This window comes from Malus sylvestris, chromosome 2, assembly GCF_916048215.2.
Source record: "Malus sylvestris chromosome 2, drMalSylv7.2, whole genome shotgun sequence".
NCBI lineage: Eukaryota > Viridiplantae > Streptophyta > Magnoliopsida > Rosales > Rosaceae > Malus > Malus sylvestris.
This window is the reverse complement of record NC_062261.1, coordinates 36,242,612-36,255,112: the sequence shown is the minus strand read 5'-3', so window position 1 is coordinate 36,255,112 and position 12,501 is coordinate 36,242,612. Positions and strand designations below refer to the sequence as shown.

The following is a 12,501-nucleotide window of genomic DNA, read 5'->3' as shown; positions in this document are numbered from 1 at the left end:
CTGACACCATCAATCCTCTCTTCGAACCTTGGATCCAAACTGACCAGATGGTTCTATCATGGCTGACTAGTTCTCTCTCTCCTCCTGTTATGCATGTTGTCGTCAAATGTGTTAGTGCTGCCGAGGCCTGGAAGGCTTTACAGGACCGATATGCACCTTCCTCCCACAATCGTGTTATTCAACTCCGCGGGGAACTTAAACAAATGCTGCCCACGCATGCATTAAACAAATGCTGCCCATACTCAGATGCAGAAACATTGATGCAGTGTATCCATGTTTCTGCATCTGAGTATGGGCAGCATTTGTTTAATGCATGCGTGGGCAACATTTGTTTAATGCATGCGTTGTATGTATTGCAGAGTCATGCAGAGTCATTCACAACACTTGGTTTATCACATGAAAGCTTAAAGTAAAGGATTAGTTGAAGCGGAAATTCCTTTCAGTAGTATATCACCATTTTGATCAGTAGAGATGATATTGGGAGAAAATAACATCAAATTGTCACATGATATTACACATCCTTTCTGATGAGCGATTTATTAATGTTATGCCCTAAGTTATGAAATATCAACCATATATGTTATTTATACTGTAGCAATTAATAGCAACTCATGACACTCCTCATAACAAACTTCCCAATATGCCATGTTTATATGAATTTATGTACGAGAAAGACTATATTCGAAGATAGGATTGAAGAGGCGTGCCCATTTCTTATGTTTTCATTTTTGTTTATGCACCGTGATTTGCATTTGGCAAAGAAATTATATAATCAGGATGTCCATGTTGTCCTGGAGTGTACAATTGCAAGGCTCCTAGCAGTTGTGTGGAAATTGGATTGGAATTTGAAGACGAGATTTAGGAATGTGTATTGAATTTTTTTGGGTATTTTATTTTTTCTGATATGATTACTGTATGTTTACTTTATTTAATTACAATTTGAATGTGATGAAAATTTAAAATTTAATTTATGCGTGTTCATTTTTTCTTCCCATCTTATAATTTGGTTCTTCACATCTTACAATTTGAAGTGTACATTTTTTGCTCATGATGCCAAAATGCCAAAAAGAAATTGGAATGGCAAAACAAATCAGATGATGTAAGACCATATACTTCTCGCCCTCTCCGCAGCGGAGCGCCGCCAATTTTAATAGTAAAAGACTACAGACCCTGACCCACACAATAGAAAGTTCCAAGAAATTGAGCCCGCCAGCCAAAGGATGCAGAAAGCTCCTCCTCTTTTGTGGTATTGAGATGGTGGGGGGTTGACTTTACTTTGGCACTTGAAGATGGCCTCCTCCTCCTCAAAATCTAGCAAGTACGATGTCTTCTTGAGCTTCAAAGGCGAAACGCGCAGGAAATTTACGGACCACCTCTTCTGCACATTGGAAACACACGGATTCAACGTCTTTCTCGACAAGAAAGAATTGCCCACAGGCAAAACTATCCCAAAAGCACTGAAGCAAGGAATCAAAGACTCTAGGCTTGCTGCTATCATCTTCTCAAGCGGGTACGCCAAGTCGAGATGGTGTCTTCAGGAGCTGGTGGAGATCTTGGCCTGCAAAACAACAATGGAGCTAATTGTTTTGCCAATTTTCTATGGTATCAAACCTACTGATGTCAATCCTGAGAAGGGTGCTTTTGCGGAAGCATTTCGGAAACATCAAAAGAGCTTCCCTGAAATGGTGGACACCTGGAAAAAAGCTATTCTTGAAGCTGCAGCATTGCCCAGGTTGGATTTTAGTGAGACTGATGGGTAATTACTTGCTTCCTTTTCCTTTTTAATTCCTCAATTGCCAACATCTGTTTACCAAATGCCAATAAACTGCAAATTGATTTAAAGTAAAGGCTTATAAGCTTTGATTTTATGCATTTAATGCGAAGCTTAAAAGCTCCCAATCAGAATATATCAACGCTTGATCTTACTTGATCGTCTTTGATTCAAGTGGTCCCTCTATGAGTTTTGATCTTTTCGACTCGGAACTGTTTCGATTACAAGTTCCGATCAGTTTTCGCATGAGAGGGCTTTCCTCCGCTTCTTTGTGATGGTTTGATCTTTTGCACACTCTCCTCGTGGTGTTCTCTCCTAGCGCTCACTTGGTCCTCATGAAATTCAGAGGTTATGCTCTTTCACTAGAGTCCTAACTCGATTCCATTTTCGTTGCACAATCTATTGGTGTTTTCTGTTCTCTTCTCACACTCATCCACGCTCTCTGCTTTCAAACAGCGCACATTTAGCCTTTTTATCTCTCGGTATAGTCTACACGCTCGCCTCTTTTAGATAATTTTGGAGGGTTTTCTTGTACAATTTTGTTCTACAAGCCACAACTAAAGAAAAGACTAATATTGTCTTTTATTTTGAACTTTAACTACCAGGCATGAAGGTTTGTTTGTGAGGACAATTGTTGACGAGATCACCAAAAAACTGGAGAACACATACTTATTCGTAGCACCAAACCCAGTTGGAATAGACCGTCGCGTGCAAGAAGTTGGTAAGTATTTGGATGTTGAAAGATCCGATGATGTTCGCATAATTGGAATTTTGGGTATGGGCGGACTGGGTAAAACTGCGGTTGCCAAAGAGATTTTCAACAAATATCAGGATAGGTTTGAAGGTGCAAGTTTTCTTGCTAGTGTGAGCGAAGATGAGAAACTGGTTGATTCGCAAAACACACTTCTTTCTGATGTATTGAGAACAAAAAACATAAAGGTTAGTAGAGCTGATGAAGGGACAGCAAAGATAAAATTAAAACTTGGGAAGCTAAGGACACTAGTCATAATTGATGATGTAGACAAAGTGAAACAGTTAGATGCATTAGGTATAAATCGTGACTCGTTTGGTCGAGGAAGTAGAATTGTCATAACTACAAGAAATGAACATGTGCTTCGGACGCTAAAAGCAGATATATATCATCTACCAGCAATGAATGAAGAAGAATCTCTTGAGCTCCTTAGTTGGCATGCCTTTGGTAAGAAATATCCTAGGGAAAAATATCATGAAGTCTCAAGAGAAGTTGTTGATTACTGTGGGGGTTTGCCACATGCACTTCATGTTTTAGGTAATTTTCTACGTGAAGAAACCCCACGTCAATGGGAAGATGCATTGCGTCAATGGAAAAGCTCGCGGCCTTATCTGGAAATATACAAAAAGCTTAAGATAAGCTATGATAGGCTTACCAGTTCAGATGCGAAGCCTTTGTTCCTTGATATATCCTGTTTCTTTATTGGAATGAACAAGGACTATGTCATGAAAATATTGGATCCACATGACGAAGATGACGAAGATAGAGGCGACGAAGACACAACAATAGGAATTAGGGAACTGCATAACCAATGCCTTGTAACTGTTGATTCGGAAGGCAATCTGATGATGCATGGTTTGATTCGAGACACCGGCAGAGAAATTGTACATGAAAAATCCCCAGAGATCAAAGGAAAGCGTTGTAGATTGTGGGATCATAAAGATGTAATACACGTATTGCGGACAGAAACTGTAAGTACATTTGCAATCAAATTGCAGATTAAATGCATGTTCATATTGAATGAGAATTTATATGCATATCCCATATCTAAGAAATTGCATGATCTGAATGTGTCAAGAGTACACCATACATTATACAATGCAATGATTAGGTTTTAGTCGAAGCAAATAACGCTTGTCTTATTTTATCTTATTTTATTTCGTAACAGGGAAGGGAAGAAATTCAAGGACTCGCTTTAGATTTGTCAAAAGAAAGTCACAAGCCTAGCTTCAGTACAAATGCATTTAACAAGATGCACGGATTGAGATTACTCAAACTCAAAGACGTACAGTTCACTGGAAACTGCGAAGACCTTTTGAAACACCTTTCCAAAGAGTTAAGATGGTTGTGTTGGCATGGATTCCCTTTGAACGTCATACCAGAAGATTTTGATCACCCAGACATGGTTGCTGTTGACCTGAGCTATAGCAAACTCATACGAGTTTGGGAAGATTCCGATCTGGTACGTTTTGACTTCAACCAAATTATTAATTCATTCCTCGAGGTTTTGTTAACACCATTTTCATGCTTTCTGTCTTCTATTTTAGTTTGAATTTTTTTCCTTTTATCTAACAGTTGCTTGTGAAGTGGAAGTTTCTTAATCTAAGTCATTCCCATAACCTAACACAATCACCGAACTTTTCAAAACTCCCAAATCTCGAGCAATTGATACTTCAAGACTGTAAGTGTTTGCTCGGCATCGACCAGTCCATTGGTAAACTTGAGAAACTTGTTAAGATAGATCTTCGAAGGAATAGTTTTTGTAGCCTACCAAGTCTCAGTGGTATTTCAAAGCTTGAAACATTGTGTTTGAATAATTGCACAAACCTTCAGAAAATTCCTGATTTACCAACAAATTTGGAAATCCTGGAAGCGGATGAGTGCATTGCATTGGAAAAAATGCCGGATTTTTCAGAAATGTCAAGGATGAGAGTATTGCACGTGAATCACTCCCCCAAACTCACTGAGATTCCGGGCCTGGACAAGTCATTAGAGTCCATGACAAGGATTCATATGGAAGGGTGCACAAATCTCACTGCTGATTTTAGGAAGAAGATGCTGCAGGTGTCTCTCTCTCTCTCTCTCTCTCTCTCTCTCTCTCACACACACACACACACACACACGGAGACGAACATGTACATGTATAAACATGCATTCATTACAATGTGCTGCTCATACAAATCTTATTCTACGTGGTATAGGGATGGACTTCATGTGGATATGGTGGCATTTTCCTCGATGGAAATTATATTCCTGAGTGGTTCGGATATTTCGGCGGTGATGAAGTCTGTTTCGTAGTGCCTCAAATTGTTAGTAGTAATTTTGAAGGGTTAACTCTGTGCTGTGTATACTCTTCAGACAAACGACCTGAGGATTGTCCGCTTGGCATTTCCGTTCGAAATAAAACCAAGTGTACTGCTTTGCTCGCCCACATAACATATGCCTCGGTACCAACTTTCTGTGATTATGAAGACCATTATCTTTGGCAGGGGCAATTATCGAAGGATGTGCTCAAATGGCAAGAAGGGGATGAAATCAAGATTTTTGTAGGGCCTGTTGGGCCTGGAGATAATTCTGCAAAAGTGAAGCAAATAGCGGTTGATCTTGTATGGGACAAATTTATGAATGAAAATAGGGATGATTCGCATCCTGACCTATATGATTTCAACCCACATCAGGATTGTTTGGCAGGAGACGATGATGAGGCAAGAACAAGCCATGACGCATCTGGTGAGAACCTACCTTCGAACATATTGAGGTCTGCTAGTATTGATGGGCGTGATGATGAGGCAGGACCAGGCAATTTTGATACCTCTGATGAGAACCAAACTCCCAAAACAGGATGTTGTCTTTTTTTTCTTTCAAAACTGTCCTTAATGTGGGGTGAGATTGTGAAAAACAGGTAAGTGTTTGGTAAACTATAGTGCTAAAAGTGTTTTTAGCAAAAACAAATTTAAAAAAATGTCAGTCAACTTTTATATAAAACCAATGCAACTGTGTAAAATGACCAAAAAGACATGTTGTGAGATGTATTATTAATTTATTTAGGTTGTTTAAATATTGGTCAATTTGTTACATATACTTTTGTTTCTGTTGTGACTTATTTTATTTGACATGGGAGAAAGGGGGTGCACGGCAGGGAGAGAATAAGGAGAGAGATATCTGTTTGTAGAGTTGTGTAGAGGATGTGTTATTCCTTTTACATAGTGCCTTTATTTATAGTAATAAGGGAGGAAAAAATCATTCTCCTCCAAGGAATATAAGTCCTAATAGGGAAGAATAACCAGAATCAAATCTAATCTAGGATTTACACAATCACATTTAAATACAATGTTTATAACACTTCCCTTTGAGTGTGTAAATACTCAAGTGGATTCGGCATCAAGTAGAGTTGAGAAAGTCGACTCGCTGGCACTGATTCTAAGAACACGTTAGCCTCAAAGTAAAGTAGGAACTTTCATATGGAACTTAGTTTCGCAAGAAGCCCTATGGTTATGGTAAAACCCGAGTGGGGACAAAATAGACAGTCTAAGGAAAAATGCGTGAATGATGCAAAGTCAAATGAAACGTCTACGGGAGGTCATTAGGGATGTGATCAACCCAATGTGGTTGCCTCATCAAAACCTCGTTAGGTAGCAAAAATCCAGTGGAAAAAATGCTCCTAATCGTAGGGAAAAAGAGTACATTAAGATCAAGCAAGTATACTTCAGGATACTCCCCTGAGTTCGACACAATTCCAAATTTACTACTCAGAAAGTTTACGCATACCTATTCCTTGAACAAGCTTCTGAAACGTCGCATTCGGTAGTGCTTTGGTGAAAAGGTCGATCAAATTGTCTTGTGAACGGATTTGCATGACTTCAATCTTCTGATGCTCTTGCTATTGATGTGAAAAGAAGAACTTCAGCGCAATGTGCTTGGTGTTGTCTCCTTTGATGTAACCCTTCTTGAGTTGTTTGATGCATGTTGCGTTATCTTTATAGATCGTCATGGGGATGTTAACTACGGGTAAAGATTGCAGGATCTTTAAATACGGCCCATAACTACTCTCAGCCAGAAGCATTCCCAAGTTGCTTCGTGTAGGGCGAGAATTTCAGCATAGTTAGACGAAGTGGCAACTAAGGTCTGTTTAGTTGACTTCTAAGAGATTATGGTGCCTCAAACAGTAAAGACGTAACCCGTTTGAGAACATGCCTTGTGCGGATAGATAAATATCATGCGTCGGCATAACCAACAAGGTGATAATCAACTCGAGATAAAGGGGTGTGACATCACTCGAGGATCCATGGGGATAGAACAAGCCCAGATCTGTAGTACCTTTAAGGTAACGGAAGATGTCTTTAACACTAATCCAGTATCTGCGTGTTGGTGCATTATTGTATCTTTCCAAAAGATTAACAGCGAAGGTGATGTTGAGTCTAGTGCATTGAGCTAAGTATAATAAAGCGCACATCGCACTTAGATAAGGAACTTCAGGCTCCAAAATCTCTTCATCATCCTCCTTCAGACGGAAGACGGAAGACGGAAGGGATCTTGTTTTTCATCTAGCGATCGAACGACCATAGTAGTACTCAGAGGCTTCACTTTATCCTCGTTAAAGCAGCACAACACCTTCTGGGTGTAGTTCGATTGATGTACTAAGATTCCATCCAAAGTGTGCTTTATCACGAAACCGAGATAATATCGAGTCTTTCCTATATCTTTCATCTCAAATTCTGACTTTAGGTGCGATGCAGTTCTCTTGAGCTCTTCAAAAGTTCCAATGATGTTCATGTCGTCAACATAAACTGCAACAATCGCAAAACTAAAATTTGACTTCTTAATGAACACGCAATGACAAAGTTCGTTGTCACATATCCTTGATAGTCAAATACTTACTTAGACGGTTATACCACATTCTTCCAGATTGTTTTAAACCATATAGTGAATGCCTCAGCTAAATTGCGAGCGTGTTCCGGGTTTTGGAAATATTTGATCCAGTCAATGTAAGTCATTGGGGAACTTTCATATAGATTTCCATATCAAGATCCCTATAGAGATACACAGTTACTACATCCATCAATTGCATGATCAGTTTTTCGGAAACTACCAAACTGATAAGCTAGCGAAAAGTAATCACATCCATAATGAGTGAATTAGTTTCGTCATAATCAATCTCGGGGCATTGTGAGAAACCCTGTGCAACAAGACAAGCTTTGTAACACACAACTTTGTTATTCTCATTAAGCTTCCGAACGAAAACCCACTTATAGCCAACAGGCTTCACATGTGGATGAGTAGAAGCTACATGTCCAAACACCTTATGTTTCACAAGTGAATCGAGTTCAACTTGGATTGCTTGTTTCCAGTTTGACCAATAAGTTCCATATCGACATTCATCAACGGAACATGGTTCAATGTCATTGCTCAACATGATCTCAGTAGCTACTGCATATGTTAATGCATTGTCGATGATCATCTCATTTCTACACAAAACATCATCCAAGATAGCATAATGGACCGAAATCTCACGGATCCCGGGAGGTGGATTAGTCTCTTCAAGGACGCTTCCGTAATCTAGAATTTCCTCACGAGTTGGATAGAATGAGTAGGCGACAGTCGGATTCACGATAGGCTCAACAGGGGCCTGTGCCATGGGTTTCTTTTTCTAGGGTGTGAATCCTTTGAAACAAGTGGTCTACCATGATTTTGTGTAGAGGCAGAGGATTGGCTAGCCGCTAATGTATGTGAATCGACCAAATTGGCGTATCAGGCCTCTAGAAAGGAAGTCCGCCATACATTTGGTACATCCATTTTTGCAGGCACATTCGTAGCTAGAATATATGATTTTGTCACTCATGCTAGATCAGTGAAAGCATCTGGCATGCTCTGAGCTACACTCTGAAGATCTAATATATGTTGCACTTTAGTTTCAGACTGAGCGGTGCGAGGATCTAAATGAGACAAAGTCAGAGTCATCTACAATAATTCATGTCGATCTTCAGTGTCGATGATGTTCTTATCTCCCCCTAATGACCGCACAACAAAAAATTCACGATATGTCGAGTTTATATCCGGTAACTAACTGAAGAGCGTTATTTGGTTGGGTCGCACCAGGCCTCAGGCGAACCAACATGGTTGCGTGCAATATTGCATGGCCCCAAGCAACGATCGGAACTTGGTACGTATGACCAACAATTGAGCAATCATTTGTAAGCGCTTAATGAATGCCTATTCCAGGCTATTCTGGGTGTAAACATGAGGTATTTGATGTCCAACTTCAACCCCAACCGACATGCAATAGTCATCAAAAGTTTTAGATGTGAATTCTCCAGCATTATCCCATCGAATAGTTTTGATCGGATAATTAGGGTGGTGAGCCCTAAGGTCGATACCCTTAGCCAACAATTTGGAGAATTCAGCACTCCTTGTGTACAACAAGCACACGAGTGACCAACGTGTGGAAGCATTAATCAATACCACAAAATATCTAAATGGTTCGCAGGGAGGGTGAATTTGTCCACAAATGTCCCTCTGAATCCTTTGTAGAAAAATAGGAGGATTCGAACGAATCTAGTCATAAGAAGGCTTAATAATAAGTTTTCCCATGGAGCAGGTTTGACATGAGATTCTTTGAATCGAACCTAAACTTCGAGTTAGTGGATGCCTATGTGATGATTTGAGGATACGACGCATTGCTATTCGTCCAAGGTGTCCCAAACGATCATGCTAAAGTGTAATTTCGTGTGTGTTGGCTGAGGTAGGGCAAGCCACATAGTGGCTCTTTATAGGGCATATGTTTGTAGAATACAGACCATTCAGGATACGCTTTATCTTCTCTAGAATACGCTTTTGGCCATATTCGTAGGAAATGATGCACAAATATTCCACTCCATTTTCTATATAGGTTTCAGCATTGTAATTATTATCTCTAATGTCCTTGAAACTCAACAACGTTCTTCCAGAATGTGGAGAATAAAGTGTCTCTTCAATGGTCAAGATTGTACCATTGTACAACGTTATATGTGCCTTACTGTATTCTTCGATCAGGTTAGATGGGCCTGAAAGGGTTTTCAGAGGTGCATTCTTAGGTGCGAAGTTAGTAAAATAGATGTGTTCACACAAAACGGTGTGCATGGTTGCACTATCTGCCAGACAACTAACTTTCCCACTAGTAATACCTAGAATTAAAAATTAATTTGAATTGGTCACATGTATAAAAGTTCAAAATAAATATCCATTCAAAATGATTGAAGTATTCTAGGATGGTAATTAAAAAAAATTAATATCCAAAAACAAATCACCAAAAACAAAAGGAGGTGTTTGGCCACTAGGTGGAATTCAGCCTCATTGTTCTAAAATGCAACTAAAAATAGTGCATGTCTAAGATTCTAATCTTCCATAGGGGTAATAGCCTTCTAAAAGTCAGAAACCTCCATCTTGGTACTCTCCGGTTCATCCACTTGTACAAAGTTTGATTCAAACTTCTTACGACGAGAATGATATTCAGCTACAACCTTCTAGGAAGCATGGCAAACACGGGACCAATGGTCATTTGAATCACAGTGGTAACACATATCTGTGTCCATGGTGTCAGGTGCTTTGCCCTTATTCTTGAAGTTTGGGGACTTGAGAGTCATGTTAGGGTACTTCTGGGCTTGTTTTCCTCCCTTAAATGGGCATTGGATCTGTTGACCTTGACTGGGTGACTTATGGCTGCCCCTACCACGCCTATGTTGGCATTTTGGGCATTGGTTTATGCCATAATGTGCTTCAGGCACATCAGTCGTCCTAATAGGTCGAGCTTGATGATTTTTCATCAACAACTGATTCTTCTTTTTAGTGAGAAGTAAAATAAAGATCAAATCCGAAAACTTAGTGAACTTCTAAGCCTTATATTGTTGGTGCAGGACAATATTGATAGCAGAGAATGTCGAATAGGTTTTTTCCAAGAGATCCTCTTTAGTCAAGTTCTCGTTACAAAACTTAAGAAGTGATCGGATTTGACAAACTTCAGAATTATATTCATTCATAGACTTAAAGACCTGGAAGTGCAAATGCTACCAGTCATGTCTTGATTCAGGCAAGAAGATGTCTTTTTGGTGATCGAAGTGAACAGCCAAAGCGACCCAAACTACACGTGGATCTTCCTCAGCAAGGTTCTCAGTTTGCATTGCATTATGAATGTGTCTTCGGATAAAGATCATGGCAGTGGCTTTCTCAGCTTCGCTAACTGGGTTGTCCGTCTCATCTTAAATGGTGGGACACAAATTCTTTGAGTGAGGTGGAGCTTCACATCTTGAACCCACTCAAGGTAGTTTCTTCCAAAGACCTTTAAAGCGGTGAAGTCGAGTTTGTTCAAATTCGACATGTCCCTATCACAAAATAAATGGACAAGAATGTGGTTAGTGTAATGGAGAAAAATCAATCAATTCACATAGGAGTATAACATTTAGGTTTTAATAGACATTTATTGGTTTAAATTTACATGAAAAAACTTCGGGTTTTCATGGATGACGTTTTAAAGGAAAATTTCAGGTTTTCAAAAGAGACATGTTTCTAGAAACTTAAGGTTTCGAAAGAATTATGAATTTCAAGTTCATATGTTCCTGTAGACACATAAATATGCAACAAGAAAATATGCGAATAGATCTTCAGGGTCTATGATTATAATTGAATTAATTATTTGGAAATTTGGCCAAAATTAAAGTGTGGGTGAAAAAATTATAAAACCCAAATTGTCTAAAATAATTAACAATTAAACTCGGGGCCCAAAACAATGGATCAAAGCCCACAGGTAGGCTGAGAAAATTAGGACTGTCTGGCCCAGGCCTAAAAATTGGGCTCGGCTAGGCTGCAGGTCTAAGACCAGAGAATTGGCTGAAAAAGTAGGCCAAAGCTTATAGGCTAGATCCAATAGGGCCTGCAAAAGGCACGGATCCACTGCTTCGCATTGCAGGTGCTCCCGGGGAAGTGATCCAGTGCATCGCAGCACATGGGAACATCACAAACTTGGGGGGCTGTGATCAGGTGTGTCACGGTGCAAGTGTACCGACTCACCAGCTACGGGCTAGGATCTGGTGCGGTTTTGTGCACAAGGACACCATAGCCCTATGGGTTGGTGTCATATGGGCTGAGTGTGGGCTGCAATCTGCAAGCCCAAAACCAATAGTTGGTTTTAGCTTTGGGTTGAGATAAACCAAGCCCTAACTGGGGTTGGGTTTGAACCAAAAAACACTCCGGCCATAATTGGGTACGCTCATCGGGGAAGAAGACCGGCCTCGTCGCTTTATGCGGCTGTGTTTTGGAAGAAAAGTTCTCAGGGCAAGTTCATGAATCAATGGGCATCACGAATATAAACAAAGATAGATAGAGAAATCTCATCATTTCAATCAAAACCCTAGAAATTCAAATCGAAATTTCTAAAAAATCCAACAAGATTTGAAGGAATATGGCAAAAATTGTGAAGGACGTTCGTTAGGACGTCGAAACGATGACTCAGGGTCAAGGTTGGGATGCATGCCCATCTGCGATGGTGAAGTCACCATGGAAGGCGTCGGGTTTTGCTGGGTTTCAAACCAGGAGCCCATGGCTCCAGCTTGTGGTCTCACGGCTAGGGTCAGCCACACAGGTTGCCTGGTGCTAGTGGCTTGACTCGGCACGACTTGGAAGCCAGCGGCTCACGGTGTGGTGGTGACGGGATGTGTTTCTTGAAAGATCCCTAGTTTTTATTTTTTATTTTTTTCAAAATTTTAGATTTTAATTCAATATAATTTCATGTATATTCAATATATAATTCAATGCATGGACATGTTTTTGATGCAATACATGACAATATCAATTCACATAATTCAACAACTATGGATATAATGCATACACAATTTATGTATAATCTAAAATTCAAAAAACATAAAGTTGGGTCATGCATTATGTTGAGTGTTCATGCTATCTGGGCCGCAAAAATGTCGAGATAAAAACCGTTGTTTTGGAAGAACTGATT

General features: G+C 39.8%; 1 protein-coding gene across 2 annotated transcripts in view; it reads left to right on the top strand.

Moving 5' to 3' along the window:
- Positions 1-1,191: 1,191 nt before the first annotated feature.
- LOC126588959 (disease resistance protein RUN1-like) overlaps positions 1,192-12,501 on the top strand; it is a 60,279-nt gene continuing 48,969 nt past the window's right edge. The window contains exons 1-5 of one of the 2 annotated variants that reach the window (XM_050254141.1): positions 1,192-1,756; positions 2,377-3,493; positions 3,691-3,984; positions 4,098-4,586; positions 4,724-5,580. In XM_050254141.1, coding sequence (XP_050110098.1) covers positions 1,290-1,756; positions 2,377-3,493; positions 3,691-3,984; positions 4,098-4,586; positions 4,724-5,428 — 3,072 coding nt within the window. In that variant the 5' untranslated portion in view covers positions 1,192-1,289 and the 3' untranslated portion in view covers positions 5,429-5,580. Of the gene's footprint in view, positions 1,757-2,376; positions 3,494-3,690; positions 3,985-4,097; positions 4,587-4,723; positions 5,581-12,501 lie in introns of those variants that run through there. The other variant, XM_050254135.1, reaches the window with a different exon arrangement.